Source organism: Scleropages formosus, chromosome 21 (assembly GCF_900964775.1).
Source record: "Scleropages formosus chromosome 21, fSclFor1.1, whole genome shotgun sequence".
NCBI lineage: Eukaryota > Metazoa > Chordata > Actinopteri > Osteoglossiformes > Osteoglossidae > Scleropages > Scleropages formosus.
Genome location: NC_041826.1, coordinates 21,889,351 through 21,910,414, shown reverse-complemented (window position 1 = coordinate 21,910,414; position 21,064 = coordinate 21,889,351). Strand labels below are relative to the sequence as shown.

At 40.7% G+C, this 21,064-nt stretch overlaps 2 protein-coding genes across 11 annotated transcripts in view; one reads left to right on the top strand and one right to left on the bottom strand.

Moving 5' to 3' along the window:
• Positions 1-544: 544 nt before the first annotated feature.
• Positions 545-15,337, top strand: anxa11a (annexin A11a). 2 transcript variants are annotated; one of them, XM_018730215.2, is made up of 15 exons: positions 545-851; positions 4,075-4,372; positions 5,231-5,328; positions 8,029-8,301; positions 8,405-8,492; positions 8,752-8,846; positions 9,170-9,283; positions 9,734-9,824; positions 10,032-10,111; positions 10,814-10,870; positions 11,959-12,052; positions 12,980-13,075; positions 14,017-14,075; positions 14,158-14,280; positions 14,953-15,337. In XM_018730215.2, exons 2-15 carry the CDS (start codon positions 4,084-4,086, stop codon positions 15,010-15,012), a joined length of 1,617 nt encoding a protein of 538 aa, XP_018585731.2. In that variant the 5' UTR covers positions 545-851; positions 4,075-4,083; the 3' UTR covers positions 15,013-15,337. The 2 variants fall into 2 exon arrangements, with proteins under 2 accessions (XP_018585731.2, XP_018585732.2); XM_018730216.2 differs by lacking the exon at positions 545-851 and adding an exon at positions 994-1,150.
• Positions 15,338-15,744: 407 nt separating this feature from the next.
• The window catches only part of kcnma1a (potassium large conductance calcium-activated channel, subfamily M, alpha member 1a), a 66,431-nt gene continuing 61,111 nt past the window's right edge, over positions 15,745-21,064 (bottom strand). For 5 of the 9 annotated variants that reach the window (XM_018729977.2, XM_018729979.2, XM_018729980.2 and 2 more), the window contains 2 exons: positions 19,950-19,978; positions 15,745-18,905 (listed from right to left, as the gene is read on the bottom strand). In XM_018729977.2, coding sequence (XP_018585493.1) covers positions 18,748-18,905; positions 19,950-19,978 — 187 coding nt within the window. In that variant the 3' untranslated portion in view covers positions 15,745-18,747. The remainder of the gene's footprint in view (positions 18,906-19,949; positions 19,979-21,064) is intronic. The other 4 variants (XM_018729982.2, XM_018729983.2, XM_018729986.2 and 1 more) reach the window with 1 other exon arrangement.

Here is a 21,064-nt window from a genome sequence, read left to right as displayed (position 1 = left end):
AGGTTCGAATCCCGCTCAGCCTGTGCGCACTTGTCTCTTTTCCGCGCAGTTGCGTGGGTTTCTACCCACATTCCGAAGACACGCGTTCCAGGAGAACTGGCCACTCTGAAGTGCCCAAACTGCGTACCCGGTATCCCATCCAGGGTCCCGGAATAGGCGGCCGACCACCTGGACCCTTCCTTGGATTCCAGTGGAATCAGTTTTGTCACAGTCCCACTCGATCGCAGTGTTTGGCAACCAACAAAAAAAAGTGCAAAGAATCGCACTCCTGCTTTAGTGTCCTCGATCAAAGTACTTACTGTATACAGTAAAAATACCCTGTAAATGGCGGTGGTGCAGTGGGTTGGACCGGGTCCTGCTCTCCAGTAGGTCTGGGGTTCGAGTCCCGCTTGGGTTGCCTTGCGACGGACTGGCGTCCCGTCTTGGGTGTGTCCCCTCCCCCTCCAGCCCTACGCCCTGTGTTGCCGGGTTAAGCTCCGGCTCCCCGCGACCCCCTATGGGACAAGCGGTTCAGAAAATGTGTGTGTATAATAGCTACATTTGTGTTTCCAACTAACGAACGGCATTCATGGAACTTTTTTTTTTTAACCCTTTTCATCATCTTACAATTAGGCTACATGGTCTCTGCATCTTTATTAATTCTTTTTCTGTGTAACGCAGTTCATATGAACGCGAGGCTGCGAGTCCTACGGAAAGTATGAGACGCGCCCAACCCTTGAGCTGAGTACTTACACACACACACACGCACTCGCACTCTCTCTCTCTCTCAGCGCTTTCTCGACGGCGCCGCTTTCGTTCCGCAAAAGACACTTCGAAGTTCGATCTGTGGTCCCGTTCGAGTCCCTTCGAGCGTAAGTGTCGCATCCTTTTCGTCTTCATCGCCTTTATGTGCCCTTAACTTAGTCGTAGTACGTGTGTCGGGTCGGCAGTGACGTGTTTGTGCGTTTTTACCCTCCGCTGTTTTTAACTTCCTTATGTGGTAAATTCGCTGCATATATCCCTCTGCGACTAGAGGGGGAAAAAAGGGAAAAAAAAATAAGAAAGTAACATTTATTTCGTTCAAACTGAATCATGAAAGCAAAACCGAAAACGGACCTTTTTTATTCCCCAACTCAAGTTTCGGTTTGGCCACACCGCAGATGCGAACGAGGTATCGCAGTGTATCCTCACAGTTCGGGGTAAAAAAGAAAAATACCATAGTAGATGTGGAGTGTTGAGTGCGCGAGCTGTAGATCGGGCCCTGTTGTTGCGTCTGGTCTGTTTGCTGGTTCGTGACTTGTTTGTTTGTTTGTTTGTTTGCTGTCCGGACACGTAGTTTGGCAGTGCGGGGAAGTACTTCCATCATGATCAATATCATTTCCAATGCATCGATCGATCCATCACGGGTCTCCTTTCCTCAAACATATGTCTGCACCCCCCCGGCTGGCGTTTCACACACTCGCAAGACGTTCACACACACATCTGCCAGTCCAGCTGAGTCACTGCGGCGCTGCGCTGCGACACACTCCACGGTGGCGGAGCTCCACCCGGTGAACAGACCCGCGCCGCGGGCTCCTGCCTGGAGCAGTGTGTGTGAGTGTGTTGCAGCGCAGTGATGTGTGTGTATTCAGTGTGGTTCCTGTGTGGCCTTCTACTTACCTGCCACCTTTATTCAGGGTGACTTACAGCGCTGGATGCACTGCGGTAAACTTCTTACAGTGGTGTGCCCATCCCAGCACTGTAACACACTTATCTACGGCGGCAGGGTGGTGCGAGAGGACGTGGGTTCCATCCCCGCTCAGTATCTGTGGAGTTTGCACGTCCTCCCCGTGTCTGCGTGGGTTTCCTTCGGGTGCTCTGGTTTCCTCCCACACTCCAAAGACATGCTGTTCAGGTTCACCCATAGTGTGTGAGTGACAGAGAGAGAGTGTGTGTTCCACCGATGTACGGATGAGTGACCCAGTGTAAGTAGTGTATCTATCAGTGTAAGTCACCACGGTGAATAAGGTGTGTGGGCTGATAACACTACATAGAGTTCATTGGAAGTTGCTGTGGAGAAAAGTGTCTGCTAAATAAATAAATGTAAATGTATGCACACACTAAGGGCACCTTAGTCACCAGTTCAACTGAAACACACGTAGGTTGCAGAAGGAGAGCCATGCAAACACAAGGAGAACATGCAGACAGAGCAGGCATCAAACCCGCTGCCAATGGTGCAGCCCAGGTGCTTTGAGACATCAACACTACCCGCTGCGCCAGCATGCCACACAGTTGTCATTGGACTGTGAAAGGAAACCTGAGCAAGAGAGCCATGTTTTTTGACATTTTATTAGGGGGTCCATTCATCAGTGGTAATCAAACAGTACCCAAGGGTGACCTAAAACATTAAATGTGTATTTAAAAAATGTAACTGTGTTGTATTTAAAACCTATAACTGTAAAACAACTCAAAAAATAGCTGTTATATTAATTTGAATTGCTAAATAAAATACCATCCATCTTCTCCATCCATCTTCTGTCCCGCTTGTCCTAAAAGGGTCACGGTGGGAGCAGGGAGAGCAGAGAGGCCCAGCCGCCCCTGTCCCCCGCAACTTCCTCCAGCTCAACCTGGGGGATCCCCAGCCGTTCCCAGGCCAACTGTGAGATATAATCCCTCCAGCGGGTCCTTATTCTTAGCCCAAACCACCTCAACTGGCTCCTCTCAATGTGAAGGAGTAGCGGCTCTACTCTGAGCTCCTCCGGGATGTCCGAACTCCTCACCCTGTCACGGAGAGTGAGTCCCAGCCCCCTACGGCGAAAACTCATTTCGGCCGCTTGTATCCGCGATCTTATTCTTTCGGTCATCACCCAGAGTTGATGACCATAGATGAGGGTAGGGACGTAGATCGACCGGTAAATGGAGAGCTTCGCCTTATGGCTCAGCTCCCCCTTCCCCAGTACAGTCCGGTACAGCGACCGCATTACTGCTGCCGCTGCTCCCAGCCTGCGGCCGATCTCACGCTCCCTTCTTCCCTCACTCGTGAACAAGACCCCAAGATACTTGAACTCCTCCACCTGGGGCAAAAACGCTCCCCTTACCTGGAGGGGGCATGCCATCCTTTTCCGTGAGAGAACCGTGGACTCAGACTTTGAGGTGCTGATCCTCATTCCCACCGCTTCACACTCGGCCGCAAACCGTTCCGGTGCGTGCTGGAGGCAGCCATGTGACGGTGCCAAAAGGACATCATCATCCGCAAAAAGCAGAGACGTCACCTTCCGACTCCCACGCGGAATGCCCTCCTGACCTCGACTGCGCCTTGATATCCTGTCCATGAAATCCACAAACAGGAGTGGAGACAAGGCACAACCTTGGCAGAGTCCAACACCCACACTGAACAGGCCTGATTTAATGCCGAGTATGCGGACACAGCTTTCGCTCCGTATGTACAAGGACCGAATGGCCCGCAGTAGTGGCCCCGGTACCCCATACTCCCGAAGCACCTCCCACAGAATTTCCCGGGGAACACGGTCGTAGGCCTTCTTCGAGTCCACGAAACACATGTAGACTGGATTAGCAAATTCCCATGCCCAAAACAAAATACCCTGCTATAAAAATGTTACCTGAAAAATACCTGATTTTCCCTAATGCCAGTGTTCCAGTTCAGTTATACTGTTTAAAGATCCAAACCTGTCTTCTCAGTATGTCTTCCTGTAGCTCGCTGAAATTTTACTGCATGCAAATATTATGAATGTTTCTCTTTTTATCATGTGGGGTCGTAACTTCCATTTATATTTGCAAGTCTTTTGATAGTGCTTTTCATACTGACTATTTTCAATATATAGATTTTCTTTACGTGTGTCTATTTAGCTGACACTTTTCTCCAAAGCATCTTGCTCTGTTTAGTCACCTACAGTTATTTACCCATTTATACAGCTGTGTAATTTTAACTGCAGGGACACAGAGGCACAGCAGGACCTGCATGGTGGGCTTTAACTACACTACCTGCTACCCCTTCTTTGGAAGACGAAGAATGCAGTATGAAACGTAACAAGTGAATTATGACACCTGAAGGGTCGCATGCAGATACTAACCCTAATTTTTTTTTTTTTCTTCCAGGACCCTAAAATGAGTTATCCTGGCTACCCTCCCCAGCCCGGTGGCTACCCTCCTCAGCCCGGTGGCTACCCTCCTCAGCCCGGTGGCTACCCTCCTCAGCCCGGTGGCTACCCTCCTCAGCCCGGTGGTTACCCTCCACAGGCCGGCGGTTACCCTCCTCAGCCTGGTGGTTATCCACCCCAACCTGGCATTTACCCCTCAGCCGCAGGGGCTAACCCCCCTCAGCCAGGAGGCTATCCCACCCAACCTGGAGGCTACCCCCCACAGCCTGGGGGATATCAGCCTATGTCAACTCCAGGTAGGTAACTCCAGGTTGGTTTTTATTCCCCCCGATGAGTATGAGCTTCATCCCTTGTCAGTGTACAGATGTGATTCCTGGCTAAAGCTCCACACTTTAACATCAAAATGTCATTTTCCAACAGGAACCTTGAGTTTACAATTGAAGCTTCACTTGCTTTGCAAGACTATACATTGAGATGATGTTGAACCCATTGAGTTACTTTTTAACACTTTGTTCATTGAAATTCTGTGATCGTAGTACCCTTGAGCAAGGTACTTACCCTAAAGATTGCTCCAGTAAAATTGCCACCGGTATAAATGGATAAATAACTGTATGTAGCTCACCTTTGTAAGTCACCGTGGAGAAAAGTGTTAGAGAAATTAATAAATGTATCTTGAAATATAAGGAAAAAACATAATGTACCTGGTTTCCTGGCTTCATACTGTTTGGCTGTTGATGGGAAGGAATCTTGGGCCCATGTAGGAAGTTCTAGACTGTAGAATGGTCTCTATAACCACAAAGCTCAAGACTTGCATGACAAAAATCCACAACGGACGATATGTCCGTGGGCACTTTGTATCTTTGCCGCAAAATTGACTCTTCCCATAGTCCAAAGACGCATGTTCCACGGTGGACGATAGAAGATGCTCTCAAGGCAAAGGGTGGCCATACTGTACATTATTTACTATAGATACATTTTGTTTTTTTTTTTAAAATACATATTTTATATATATTCATAGACATTTTATATATATATTATATATACACCTCTGTATTTGTGATTTTAGCTCATATCCATTGCTGTACCTATTTGTGTGTTCTTTTATGCTGTTGATGTGTAAGTAAAAACCAGAACTGCTCTGCTTCCTGTTTTAGGCATGAACTCAGGATGGGGTGCTGGTCAAGGTTTCCCCAGTATTGGTTTGGATAATTTGTCCAATCCAGGATTTACTCCTGCCAAGATCTCAGAAATGGTAAGGACTGCTGTCTACACACTTGCTGAAAACACAACGGTCAACTTATTATTATATGTATTATTTAGTATTATACTGTATGTTATTTTTTCACTTGTTCAATGTTATAATTGTTAAATCCACTAAAACCTTAACTCAAATTTTTAAATGTTTTTACGAATTATATAAATGATAGTTACGGCTGAGATAGACACTAGTCTGAATTTAACGTTGAATTTAAGAAGCAACTTCCTGACCATGTGATATGTTTACTTTGTAAGGAAGAACAAGAATAGAGTCGGCGCCACTGGAAATCCACCAAAACCAAATAAATATGGTTTTTATTTTAATATAAGTTAAAACACTTTTGAGTGAGACGTTGTTATGCTTAATACATTTAGAATTGAAATAAAACTTCTGTATACATTATCATAGCATTATTAGATTAGTAGTTGTTCGTTTTTTCTTTTTTTTACAGTTTACAATGAAAAACAAAGGTAAAATAGTATTTTATTTCTCAACTGAAGCATTCATTAGCATGTCTTTCTGGTTCATTCTTTTAGACACAGGTGACAGCTGACAGCCGTTTGAATTGCCAGCTTGTCCAAATTTGTATCGACTGTAAATATTTACGAAGACGCTGATACTGATGCGCGACTAATGGAAACCTCTCGGTGAAGTTATTTTAGTATTGGATGCTCAGTCAGAGCAGTTAAATATTATTGCACTACAATTTTACATGACGGATATCATTTTCAATTTGCACTCTAATAAATGGTAAAATCCGGACATTGTGTTAAGACTTTTTTGCTAGTTGGAGGAGAAATGATTCAGAGACCAACAATTTTTTGGAGGGAAAAGTGTCAGAAGTAGATAATCTCCGTAACAATGGATGTTATGTGACTCGGAGCTTCTACTTGGTTACTATCATTTGTGACTGAACTGGGTCACAGTTTTAGCAATATGCAGTTTTTTTAATGTTGTGTGTTTTTTTTTTTTTTTTTTTACTTGTTTCATATTTACTTATTGTCTGAAAGCCCATCTTGTTGTAAACAACTCGGAGATGCATTGCAATGTCAACTTGTGAGTTCAATTACCTTGAATGTTCTCGTTCTTTACAGTTTTTTGATTTAAGTTCTCATTCTCTGTTTAAATTTTAAGTAGCTCGCGCTCGTGGATGAAAGTGTGTGCAATGTGTGTATGACTGGCATGTCGCTGTAGGTTCTGTGATGTCAAACAAATTTGAACTGACTTTTTTTTTTTTTTTAAAGAAATATGCCAAAATGCAGTTAATAAACTTTCTAGACTGAATAACTGAATATAAATATAATACGAATACTAGATATATTTAATAATACTACATAAATGCAGCATGTTTACAATGAAGTACATGATGAAATGGTTAAATTTCTCAAAATGAGAGTTGGCGAAAGAGGTGGGGAATGTCTAAGCTTATATTTTTTTCACCTGAAAGTTAATGGTTTGTCTGTCACATTGTTCATTAGATAGAACTTAATAATTAACTTTACATAATTTATACACAGGCACGATGTTCCATTTTATTATATGTTGTCTGTTTGATCAAAGCCATTGATACTGTTGGAGTACCGTGTTTGTGGAAACGTCTACATTTGGCACTCTTTTTAAGGCTGTGGTTAAAGGGAAATAGTACTTGGTCAGTGTAAATGGTGTAAAGGAAAAAGAAAGCAGTGTGTGGTATTGTTAGTGAGGGAGAAGAGAGAAAAAGCATCAGAACCAAAGTGGCAAAGTCATGCGTTGTGTGAAAGAGCAGTTAAAAAAAACATAGCATTATCCAACATGCTGAAAATTGCCCTAACATGTCTATGTATTATTATTATTATTATTATTATTATTATTATGACAGACGGGCCCCGACTTACGATGGGGTTGCGTTCCAATAAACCGAAAATTGTAAGTTGAAAATGCATTTAATACACCTAACCTACTGAACATCATCGCTTCTTATCCTTTAAGATGGTCGATTGTGAAATTCCAGGTTCACATTCGATGGCCATTACGGACTTGGCGCCTTCATGCTAGACAATCATCTTGAGTTTCCCCTCAAGAGTAACTGTCTTCCTCTTCTTTTTCCCACCAGAAGTAGAAAACACAGATGGGCGTTTCATAGACATGATGGATGCACAAAACACAACGTAGATACAGGAGGGCATCCAAAGAAACAGAACACTGTAGAGTATCGGTTGTATACACTGGCAACCGCTTGGCAGACTGGGAGATGTGGATCGCTGTTGCTGCCCAGCATCATGAGAAAGCATCGCGCTGCATATTGCTTGCCTGGGAAAAATTCAAATTTCAACATATGGTTTCTACTGAATGTGTATCGCTATCGCGTCATCGTAAAGTCGAAAAATCGTTAAGTTGGACCATCGTAACTCGGGGACCGTCTGTATTGTTATTACTGTTGCAGCTATTATATGGACGTATCTTGATTGATGCGGAGTATCTTGAATATTTTCATGACAGACATTTTGATACGTAACAATTTAAAAGTGTGAAAGAGGAATCGCCGCAAGAGGCCATGAGCCGAAATGAATTCCGTCCTCTTGAGCGGTGCGATTTGTATGACTCCCCACTTTCAGTGTGACGTCCCTCCCGTTTTCTTTTCATTATTTGGGAAAAAAAATCAGCCAAAGCTGTGAACTTTTAATAACACGCAGTGTGTTCTTGTTCTCGTCCCAGGCCAATCAGATCTCATCAACCATGGGGGGGTTCAATCTAAACCCCTCCATGTTCACTCAGGCTCCCAGTGGGTTTCCTTCTCCCCAGCAAGGCAATCAGCAGCCCTATGGCATGTACCCCCAACCCGGGGCAGGTATGGGCTTTCCCTCAGGTCCTGCTGCTCCAATGGGTCCTGCTGCTCCGACAGGTCCCGCAGCATCTCAGCCAATGCCAAGCTACCCTGGCACCTATGGAGGAGGCCCCTCTCCAATGCCAGTAGCCCCAGCAATAAGTGTAAGTCTCCTCGGTGGTCACACTGTGATGGAGGTACCATAGTAAACAGGTAACACAAACACTGCTACTATGCAGAAATTCTACGTGTTCTTTGGTCCCATAGAGAGGATATCGAGGTTCCATCCAGGATTTTCCTGGCGCTGATCCACTGAAGGATGTTGAAGTTCTCCGCAAAGCGATGAAAGGGTTTGGTGAGAAAACTGTCGTTTCCCACTCGAGACGAATTTGCTGACGCGGCAATTTTCGGTAACAATCGGTCGCATCCGACCCTCGTTTGATCACGCCTGCAAAAAAATAAAATACAATTAGAAATAAATTATATTTCTCCGTACGCTCACCGACTTTTCAACGAGTCGAATCCTCATCGATCAGGAGACAGGAGTAAATGTTGCAATTTTAATATGTGATGAAACTATGTATCGTAACAAATGGAGATTTGTGTTTCTACAGGTACTGACGAACAAGCTATTATTGATCTTTTGGGGAGTCGCTCCAACAAGCAACGTGTACCGCTCTTGATCACCTACAAGACAGCATATGGAAAGGTAGAATGAAGCATATCAATATTCTATAGTAATACATGTGACACAACTTAAAAAACTCGTACATTGTATGACTTAAGTAAACAGAAAAATTAGCATAGTGTTACTCTTCATTTTAGCTACGTTATTTAAATGAAATACTATTTACATCATTTCACGTGTGAAAATAAGTGCTCAAAACTCCAGACGGGTACATTTCGCAATTTATTTAGTTTATTATTTAAATAAAAAGGAAGCAGCACAACTTTGTGTATGTAAAACTTTATCGAACGAGATTTTAGGCGCAAATGTGATATTTGTGTTTCTCGGTCTTATTTTGTCGTTAGGATTTAGTGAAAGATTTGAAGTCTGAACTTTCGGGAAACTTTGAAAAACTTGTCCTGGCCATGCTGAAGACTCCAGCCCAGTTTGATGCGCATGAACTCAAAGATGCCATCAAGGTTAGCGCATTCCTGTCTTTATTCCGTTTTTCCTGTTGTTCGTTCTTTTCTATGCAAGCCATGCCTTTTATTGTTTGTTTAAAATGGACAGGCTTTAGAGAAACTATAAAACGCATCAGAGACGTTAGCATTTGTTGATTAAAAAAACACTGTGTATATTTGATTGTTTTTGCATGTATTTGTTTATCTGACACTTTTCTTTAAATGACTTACGATGTTAAGCTACTTACAATTATTTACCTATTTATGTAGCTGGGTAATTTTACTGCAGCGGTTTAGGGTAAGTACTTCGCTCAAGAGTATTAGCCAGATGTGGCGTTTGAACTAGTGACCCTTGGGTCCAAAGGCAGCAGTTCCAACCTCTACGCTACCAGCCGTGCCTGTGTTTTCACCTTGTTTGTGGTAAAAAGGACGTGACTGCTGAGCCAGTGTGTGCGCTGTGTTCCACAGGGTGCTGGTACCGATGAAGCCTGCCTGATAGAAATTCTGGCGTCACGTTCTAACGCCGAGATCCAGGAAATCAATCAGATATACAAAGCAGGTGAGCATAAAACAAACTGTATGAATCTATGTGAGAATTCGCAGTGTCAGTGCTTACAGGTGACTTGTGCAATTGAATGGTGCTGTGCTGTATGTGGCTGGACAGATATTTAAGGCATATTTTATATAGCATTGTCCGTGGGAGCACAGTGACAGAGCAGGTGGGGGTTTGCGTGTGCTTGCCGTGTTCATGTGGTTTCCCCCCTAGAGAACAAGAAAACCCTGGAAGAGGCGATCCATGGCGACACCTCAGGACACTTCCGCAGGCTGCTCGTCTCTCTTGCTCAGGTAAGGGTGGCTGCACATTTACTACACTTATTTAATTGTTTTAACGATCAGTCATTTGATGTAACACATTTTTACATTTTAGTGCTGCTTGAAAGTATGTGAACCCTGTAGGGGCAGTCATTATTCCTGTATAAAATATTAAAATATACTTTTATCCTTTATTCATTTTATAACTTTATTATTTACACCCGACTCTACTTACCTACCTGGTTTAACAGGTTTAACTTGAGCTTCACTTATTTTTATACCTGCACTACTTGTGTGCTTCTACTACACACATGGATTTCCTCTAAAGAAACATATGGAATCGGTCATTACACACCTATTATGTCACATGAGAAACACTGATTCTCATTAAATTATGGTTTTGTGGTAAAAGTGAGGGACATAGGGGTTTACACGCTTTCAAGCAGCACTGTACAAATTTGCCATTTTAAAGCCTATTATTATTATTAAACATCCAACACTTTGTAACTGAAGCCGACTCTGTCACCTGTTGTCCAAAATATAACATTATTATTTACATCATTCTTAGCTGTTATCTGTTTACCTGGGATTTTAATACAGATATGATGGCAGCAGTTATGTAAATGTAAAAAAAATAGACCGTATATGCTTGCACATACGTTTGTTCTTGGCTAATTTTTGTAATCTCTGCCGTCTCTCAGCCAAATGTCATTAACATAACTGCCATGTCTTAAGGGAAATCGAGATGAACGTGAAACCGTGGACATCTCTTTGGCAAAGCAAGATGCTCAGGTAAATCAAAGGTTATGAATGATGAGTGAATAACTGAAGGTGTAACATTTTGATTGATGTAAAATACAAGAATATAAAGATGCCCCGAGGAGTTGCAGTTTGAGTTTGTACCACTCCCATATCTGCATCAAATGAACTAATGAATGAATGAAATAATGACTTGAACTATAGACGTGCATCGTTTAACGACAGGGTTACATTCTGAGAAATGTGTCGTTTGACAATTTCGTCGTCGTGCGAACATCATAGTGTACTTATACACACCTAGATGGTATAGCTTCGATCATAGAGTGTACTTATACAAACCTAGATGGTATAGCCTCAATCATACAGTGTACTTATACAAACCTAGATGGTATAGCTTCGATCATAGAGTGTACTTATACACAGCTAGATGGTATAGCCTCGATGCAGTCAAAACACCTAGTAAACGCAAGATTTATGACGCTGCTGTTGGTGTAAAACATACTGTTTTACAATAAACTTTTTTATAAGTAGAAAGAGTACACTGTAAAATAATGACAAAAAGTACAGTATAGTAAATACATAAACCAGTAACACAGGTGTTTATTATTATTTTCAAGTATTATGTACTGTACATAATTGTATGTGCTATACTTTTATACGACTGGCAGTGCAGTAGGTTTGTTTGCAGCAGCACCTCCACGGACACGTGAGGAACACGTTGCGCTACGATGTCGATAGTCGATAATTTTTCAGCTCCATTATAATCTTATGGGACCACGTTGTATATGTGGTCAGTCGTTAAGCAAAACGTTGTTAAGCGGTACATGACTGTAGTTGTTAAATGTCATGAAATATTTAAACTCTTACCATTTATTCTTTTAGCTGACACTTTTCTCCAAAGCGATGTTTATTGTTAAGCTACCTATAACTATTTACCCGTTTATACATGATACATGGTAATTTTTTTATGTTAATGCTGATCAGGAAATAAGTTCTTTTCACCCACCTGTTATTTTCCCAGTGAATCTGGTGTGAAAGGGAAGTTTGTACCTGCTGTGATGATTGATTCGTACGGGTGTGTAGTTGTACACATGTTTAGATGTGTGTGTTTTATGTGTCAGATGCTCTACAACGCTGGGGAGAACAAGCTGGGAACAGATGAGTCCAAGTTCAATGCCATCCTGTGCTCTAGAAGCAAAGCTCACCTCAGAGCAGGTAACTGAATGCCGAGGGAACTATATAAAGTTACACAAAACATTTTTTCCCCTGTAGTGGCCTGTGTTTTATATGGAGTGTAATTTATATGGAATATTTTTATATGTCCATATTGACAGTTTATATGAAGACATCAGTGCTGGATTTTCAGCAAATTGTCCTTGTAATTTTTTTCCTTATGCAGCATAGTATAAGCTGGTAACCTTTTACATTTCATGACTCAGTTGTACTTCTCTCTGTAGAGTGATACATATCACATAATTCTACGAAGAGCCAGGCCATCAACTGTCCGTTTAAATTCACTGTGGGCTCAGGTGTGAAAGGAATTGACCTGCTACTTTAACCTTGCTTGCTTGCTTAATTGATTGATTGAGTTATGTATTTATATATAATATATATATATACACAGTATATATATATATTTTTTTTTAAATTGATTTTATGCATAACTTAGGCCAGGTGCTGACAATGTTACACATTTCTTGAAGTCAATAAAAGATGGTTAAAAAGAAATAACCTGCCGTAAATTTGTAGGCATTAGCGGCTCCCTGGAATGCATTTCGGAAAGGAAGCAAATGACCGAATGAGGACGTAACACACTGAAGCTCGGACATAAAAATAGCGGAAGGCAGCTGCAGTTCTCTACATTTTAGCTGTAACGTCGTGAGAACAGCGTTCGGTAAATCTCAGGCCACGAGTGGCTGGATGAATTGCTTCTGGATGTAGCCTTAAAAAAAATATTTACTACATTGTCCTTTTTCATGAAGAATTGATTTTGTTTTAGGCTTCACCTGTAATTTTTTAATGAACCATCTCAGTGGGCAATGGCAGGTTACTGCCTGGACAGCGTTTTACCGCGCAATGCTGTGTCTTGTGGGAATTAGACTTGTTTCCGGCTTTGTGATCATGCGGGTCTGTCTCTGCCAGTGTTTCACGAGTACCAGCAAATGTGTGGCCGGGACATCGAGAACAGCATTGCCAGGGAGATGTCGGGCGACTTGGAGAGCGGCATGTTGGCTGTCGGTGAGTCTCGTTTGTCTCCTGTACGGTGAACAAGAGTAAAATTGATCTTCGGCCGTTTTTTGCAACTTTTTTTTTTTTACTGTTGAGCGGTGTCTTTGTGTGCTTGTGTGCTGTGGTCAACACATCTTCCTGCAGTGGGATGTGTGACAGTTGAAAGTCTGTGGTCTGACAGTGGTCTTTCAGTCCCTATAGGACTATAAATATCTTGTGAAAGAAATATTTTTAATATTTAAATATATTTAATATTTGTCATTAGAAGTAGAAGGTTTTTATTGTCAGTAAGCTTTTTCATTTTTTTTTTTTTTTTAACCAATAAGAGACAGTATGTATTTCAATACTTGGACACATGTTAAGGACTAATTATAGTTATTATTAATTAAAATAAAACTTCTGCAAGGTTTTTTGAATGGCAGGCTCATGGTATGTTATTGTTGTGAGTATTATTTGAAGTACCATAGACTTAATTCCAGGTCCAGTATGTAGCTAAAAATTAAAATTATTTCAGCTCCTGTTTATCCGCATTGAATGGTTAAGTGGTGTTAGTAGCATTAGCTGAAGAATCGTTAGTCGCTACATCTTACATTTATCTGATGCTTTTCTCCAAAGCGACTAATAACGTTAAGCTACTTAATGCATTTATACAGCTGGGTAATTTTACTGGAGCAATTTAAGGTAAGTTCCTTGCTTGCTCAAGGGTCCTACAGCTGGAGGTTGGATTCCAACTGTCAACCTTTAGATCCAAAGACAGTAGCTCTAACCGCTACAGTACCAGCTACCCCAACACCTTGGATGATGACTCCTCTTTCTTGCTGTATTTGAGTGTGTTCCTCAGACAGTCAAGATTAAAGCAGTTCTGATGACGAGTTTTACTCTTTTATCGTGGGACAGATGAAGCGATGTTGGGAGCGTCCACAGCGTAACCGTGAGCTTGTGTCTTTCAGTAAAGTGCATCAAGAACACTCCTGCCTACTTCGCCGAAAGGCTCTACAAGTCCATGAAGGTTAGGCTCTTGCTCCTAATTTTGTTCTGTTACTGATTTGGTTCTGTGCTGGTCTGTGCTTTTAAGTGCTTTGCTTTCACAGGGATTAGGGACTAAGGACAGAACCCTGATCCGAATCATGGTGAGCCGTTCCGAAGTTGACATGTTGGACATTCGCCAGGAGTTCGTGAAAAACTACGGAAAGTCACTTTATTCATACATTTCTGTAAGTATTACATTTTTTTAAATGGATTTTTTTACAGGGTTCTTATCATGTCTAGTTTTCATTCTTAATCCAAATATAGTACAGATGCTCCTCTACTTACAATGGTTTGACTCACGATTTTCCGACGTTACGATAGTACAATAGCGGTACGCATTCAGTGGAATCTGTACTTAGAACTTTGAATTTCAATCTGTTCCAGCCCTTGCGATATGCGCTACGATACTCTCTCCTGATGCTGGGCTATGGCAGTGAGCCGCAGCATCCGCTCAACCACGCTCGCAGTCTCTGTAGCGATCACACCAACAAGTGTAAACAAGCGATACTGCGTTGAAAGCGTTTTTATATTTTGTCTTTTCGCATCCCATCATGTCTACTAAACACCCATGTGTCTCCTGCTTAAATTTGCCCAGCTGTAGGCTATGGTAAGTGTTCTGAGCACGGTTAAGGTAGGCTAGGCTAGGCTATGATGTTCGGTAGGTACGCTACTGTATTATTTTTCCACTTACGATGGGTTTTTCAGAATGTAACCCCATCGTTAGTCGAGGAGCATCTGTACTAAAGTTTACACTTGTGTTGTAAGGTACAGAGTACTTTGTTTTACCTCTTTGCAGAGAATGAAAACAGCTGCACAGTGGTTAGGATGTGCTGAGCTCCTTGTTTTTTGTGTTTTAGGGTGACACATCTGGAGATTACAGGAAGCTGCTGTTGAAGCTGTGTGGTGGGAATGACTAAAATAGCTTTCCTCACTTTCTTATACATCCAGCTTTTTATATATTCAAACATAACACTGAACTTGTTAGTTTTGCCAGTTTACATTGCATGCTGACTGTATTTCTGACTTGTTATAAGATTTCAGTGCCAACATTATACAAATATATGTATTTTTAAAAGCTTTCACATACTAGCCTCAGCTGGAAACCAAAGTACTGCTTTTCTGCAGAAATAAATAAAATAAAGAAATTCATTGTACTCTTTTTCGATTGTACCGGACAAAATGTGTAGCTGGAAATTATTTTTGCAACACGCATTTTGGGAAATTTCGAGAATAAAGACTGCGATTAGAAAGTCAGATATTTGTTGTGTGTTATGTGACAATTCCCACCCGTTTATGTATTCATATATACCACTAATGAATATTCCAAGAGCAACCAGAGAAGAATCAACCTCTGTCCAGCACCAGATGTTGTCTAGTGCCATGTTTTAAATATTATAAATAGCCTGCACTTCTCAACAACATTAGTGTCTCGCCGGCACTACACTTGTGTGCCTGCGATTTTGCCATGTCAGAAATCAGTGAACCCAATGCTCTCTCTTTTTGGAAACGTTACCCTCACCGAGGAATGACAGTATGACATGCGACACCATCTGCTGTATAGAGAAATGTTCCTACCTCAACCTTTGACCCAAGAAAATAGTTCTTGAAAAAGTACCATAACAGAAGACAAATCACATTTTAGAGCACAAATACATCAATTTTAATTTCAGAAAATACAAAATGAAACCATGTACAATTTATGTACAAACAATGTGTACAAGGCCGTTTATTTGCATGTGTTCTAGAGGAGTTAAGTGGATCAGCGCCACTAACCCTTTACTAATACCTTACCAAAATATATCCCACTGTTCTTTCAAACTACTTTTCCTGTAATGAGTATTCCAGTCATCAGCATGTTTGTAAATTATGACCTAAATTTATCCTGAACTGACATAACTGTAACAAAATAAATACTTAAATGTATTTTTTAACACTTAAGACATAGATGTCTGCCAACTTTTATCTGTGATATTTCAAGTCATTAAGAACCCAGTAATTATTATTATACTTGGTATAACCTTTATAGCAAATGTACATTAAGTATGCAGCATACAACAGTAATACATGACGTTCAGGATGTCTACGTTTGCATGGAATTATTCCCGTTGGTTGAATATGAAAAACAAAACGTATATACACTGAAAGAGCTCCAGAGAGAGGCCTGACAGCATACATTGTTCCTAGAGTTTAATCTCGATGGATTTATGAACGACTTCACACATTAGTTCATTTACGATTTTTGAGAACGCCTTCGAGTGTACGTGAAGACCTCTCTATGCCACTTTTCGCATTAGTGGGTCTTAGGAATCCTCCTTTGTGCCATGCACTGCCAAGTGTTGCTCTACCATAGAGGCAATGTGGGCTTGGATGTTCTCTATGCTAGAACACGATTGCGTTAAATTACGTTACGTACCGAGCTCCCGCCCGAGATCGTCGTTATCTCTCAGCACACATCACACACTCCAATACCTCAGTCTTATGCAGCTGAAATATAATTTATCTGTACCATTGCATCGCCCTTCACAAGTAAAATTCTACTTTTCAAGCACACTACATACCACAGTCCACTAAAACACAATAACCAAACAATGCATGAATATCACTGTGCTCATGGTGAACGTAGCATTAACCCTGAATTTGTTTATTACGAGCAGCAGGTCATCTTTCTCCAGAACGGCGTGTTCATTGGCAAGGAAGGTGTTCTTGAAACAACCCTACTTGACCCACTTTGAACGCCTCTCATCGGAACGCTCCTGAATGCGAATGGATGCAATGTTGTCCCTGATCTGATTTGCAGAAAAATCATCTGAGGTTAAAATAAAGTTTTTAAAGACTAACATTAAGGCAAATTATATATTTTATTTAATATCTATTTTTATTATATATATATATATAATTTCTGGTCTTCTGTTGAGGCTAGGGATATTTTATCAACATTAATATGCTGATAGTATATACATTATGTTCACATATATCAAAAATCTACTAGCTATGAAATGTAATCATCATATTTCATTATACACTTCACAATAATGCATATATGTATTGTTGCTGTAATATGGCAAATACTGATGAAAATGCTGAGAATTGTTGAAGAAATCTTGGTAATAATGACGACAACACAAGTGTTATGTACTTACTATAAACGAAAATGGTTTTTTCACCGTTTTCTAATTCTTCATGATGTTCTGATGTTTTTTATTGCAGGTTTGGAGAGAACCATATGTGCTAATGTATCTAGAGGCCTTTTCTACTTTTGTAGAGACCTTCTCCGAGCAAAATGACAATGACGACAGTACATCTTGTGCATACTTATGATTCCCAGCATGTATAGCTTGGGTTGTACCCATCCACCATGAACTACATCATTGAACACATAAAGCTCTTAGTATTATTTGTTCATCACTTGCACCTACCGGAGAATCACCCAAACTGATGCCGAGGCGGGACCGAGCAGCCCTGCTCCTCGATGACACTTCCCCGATGCATTATCTCTTTGTTTAAAAGGACAATTGGACAGGCCAATGCACTCATGAAACAGCTTGAGGGGTACATTACAGTGGTATAAGAAAGAAGCACATGATCGCCAATGTTCACGATTTCTTTCAGCAGTAGTTCCCCAATTATGATAGAGCTCTTAACATCCTCTACAGGAAGTGAAGCCTGCGAGGATTGTGACCCAGGATTTGCTGTGGAGAACATCCAAGCTCTTACTGCCTCCACCGCAATCCTGTGCCATGCAGTGACTTTGCTCAAAGGAGGATTCCTGCTTGCCCACTTTACGCAATATGTGGCATTTCTGTACTGCCTGCACATGCTCGGCAAACATTTGACAACCTACACTAATTTCCATTCATCGTGGCATGCTTCAGTTATGAACTCAATGCCTTACACTAAATGACTAAAATGTCTTAATTTAGGCTGCTCAATCATGCTTGGGGAACTGACTGCACCGCTTGTCACATGACAAGTCACAAATTCTTACAGGTCATCATCCATGGCGAGTCAATGACAAAACTTCACCACCAGTAATCCAGACTGTCTTTCTTCTCATTGCAAACATTTCATCATAGAATTCTATATCAAAAAAAAAAATCATTACTTGAATATTTTAAAAATGGAATGTATTTACTTGAATTGTTCGGCGGAAGCTGTCCGTGGAGCGCTGGGAATCTCGGCCGTACGTCGAAATAAACCGCGATAAACAAAAACCACAGTTTGAATTTAGCGAAAGTAATACATTAACCTATAAAGTCGATAACTTTGGTGTCTAGAAATGTTTTAAATAGCTTAAAGAAGCAGATACGAAGGAGGTGAAATTAGCATGGTCATGGTCTCGCCATTCCGATTCCCTCTTTCTAAAGTGACGGTCATCGGTCCACAGTAAGGAAGTAGGTCATGGAGTCTAGCTGCATCCAGACTATATTGCAAAGGGTTCAAGGAAGTACTCAAATCCCTTAAACTACTTTAAAAAGTGCAAGGGACTGTACAATCATACGATTGTCTTTATATACATTTAGAAAAAAAACACTGTCTGATAACACAGAAGTGGTACCAAAGTACACGTTGGAGAGTCTTTCTGGTAATCCTGGGATACAGAATGAATGACGCGTGATTAGTCATCACCTCGATACTGCTGTCCACCCCAGAATTTAGCATTCGTCTTCAGCTTCTCTGATTGGTGGAATCAGGCTGCTTGTGGATTTATACTGATTGACTTGATTGGCCATGGTGTTCATGGTGTTCATGGGCTTGATTTGAATGTTCCTTGGATAGGCGTTTTCTTCTTCATCTGTAAACCATTTCTTTTCTGCGGAAAAATGTGGAAAACCAAGCGTTACTCTATCATACAGTTCATTTCAATTAAACAGCTACATTTTTCTCTTCATTCAATTTTACAATTCGAAAAAACATCATCTGGGCACTGATGAGCGAGGCAAAGGGTCTTAAAGTGATTTGGCAGTTTATAACGCTTCGAATCTAGCTTTTATTTTAAATGGTAAGGAGAAAGCGTCCGTGTTATTTACATTTATTCACTTAGCAGACACTTTCCTCCAAAGCGACGTACATCTCATAGAAACTACAATGTGTATTTGAATGCTCATGTTGAGTGATCTTGCATAGTGTCACACCATGATAGTCTAAGTTTGAGCAAACCTCAGAAAACACTCATTTCAATGAAGATGGATTGAAGATGCCATTCAAAGGGGAAGATGCACTCTGCTTTCACTGAACAAAGTGTACGTTCCGGATGCTGGAGCAGATGAAGCATCGAGACGTCCATGAAAAACGCGCATAAGGCATAAACTCATGGAGAAGGAACGTGTGAACCCTACACTGCTGGAGATAAGATGAAGAAATGTCCAAGAAAACATCACCTTTGGAAAGGCAGGCAGAGTAACTGTTTATGCATTAATAAAAGGAATATGGAAAAATAGTAGATTACGCACTACGTACACTTAAAGGAAATAAAATTTTAGGTTTATTGTCACACTGCTGCAGAAGGACATGTACAGCTGCACACTCAGCCACTGCTGCCATCTCCAGAGCAGAGATCAGATTTGAAAAAAATACTTTTACATGTAAAACTGAAAAATAAGAATGCAAAGGGTGCAGTAGAGAAGAACTAAAGAAAGACAAAGAGGAAATGAAAGATGACAAACTACATGCAATGCCGACATGACTCTGGACATGACGAAGGTCAGGGGACGCTAAGCAGCAGCCAAACTGCTTTCAGCCAGAAAAGAAATCAAATCGAGGAATGATTTGTGAAAATGTTTCTTCACTTCACTGCAAGTAGAGAAATAATGATTAAACCCACAACTACGTCATGCATAATCATGAACATTCATACCTTGGCCCATTCTATTCGTCCTTGTTGCACTTTAGAGAAAAAAGTAATCTAAGTAAGATGTACAGAATGTAAAGCAGCTGACATGTCTCAAACAATCACTGGCATGATCATTTACTGGGAGTTCTTAACAATACAAATACCAGTTTTTTAAAAATCCAGTATTGATGGCTTCAATGAACATCAGTCAAGATTTTAACGTTTTATAAATCGTTCACTGGTCATTTTTATGTTCTACATGGTTTTCTAATCATTCTGTATTGTTAAAGATATCAGTACAATAATGTTCAATAATAGTTTTTGTTACAATCTGTCAATACTATGGCTTACTAATAATAATAATAACAATAATGATAATAATAATCCCCAGACATTATTATTATTACTGTTACTACTACTAATAATAATGATGATTAAAATTATGATGTTTGGGGATTCAGTGGGACCCTACAGTTCCTCGGATTGCTCAGTAAAATGTTTTCTGTCGACCTCATGTACTGCCAGATCAATATGTTGTGACCTGAGGACAGGACACTACATTGCATTCATTACATCCAGCATAAATGTCCCCTCCTAATAGAAAACAGACACGGATACTGCGTGGATGGTAGCTGTATTACAGTAGGGATCATATATATCAATTTCATCCTGAACTCAAGAGCCTCAGTGTAGATTGTCACCAAATGTATATCATAATGTAAAAGAAAACCAGAACAACTGAAGTGTAACTTGAACAGACGAGCAGACGTGCGCAGTTACACAGTGCATACATTCACAAAATGACAAACACATGAGTATGAACATAAAAATGTGCTCCTTACTTTTTGATTATTTTGTCTCTTCACTCAGTAAACTGACTGCTGTTTTAATACAGCGAAGTTTCAATGCGGTTAGAGTACGCACACGACCCCAGTTTTCAATCTGACCGTTCTTAAAAGAAATAAAATTGAGTTGTCATTGAATTCTTATGCCACCACCTTATTTTGGTTTTTCACTTTTCTTAAAAATATTTTCAAACATAAAAGTAATGTCGCCTTAAAATAATTAATACTGACTTTCAGTATTTTGAAATAAAATATTTCAGCGTGTGTGAAGTTTTGGTGTACAATTTGTGATTG

Bases quoted from the DNA above. Each gene is read 5' to 3' on its own strand.
- anxa11a (XM_018730215.2), top strand. From the start codon at position 4,084: ATGAGTTATCCTGGCTACCCTCCCCAGCCCGGTGGCTACCCTCCTCAG. The intron at 9,825-10,031 runs GTGAGCATAAAA...TTTCCCCCCTAG, and splicing joins CAATCAGATATACAAAGCAG to AGAACAAGAAAACCCTGGAA. The intron at 13,076-14,016 runs GTGAGTCTCGTT...TGTGTCTTTCAG, and splicing joins GAGCGGCATGTTGGCTGTCG to TAAAGTGCATCAAGAACACT.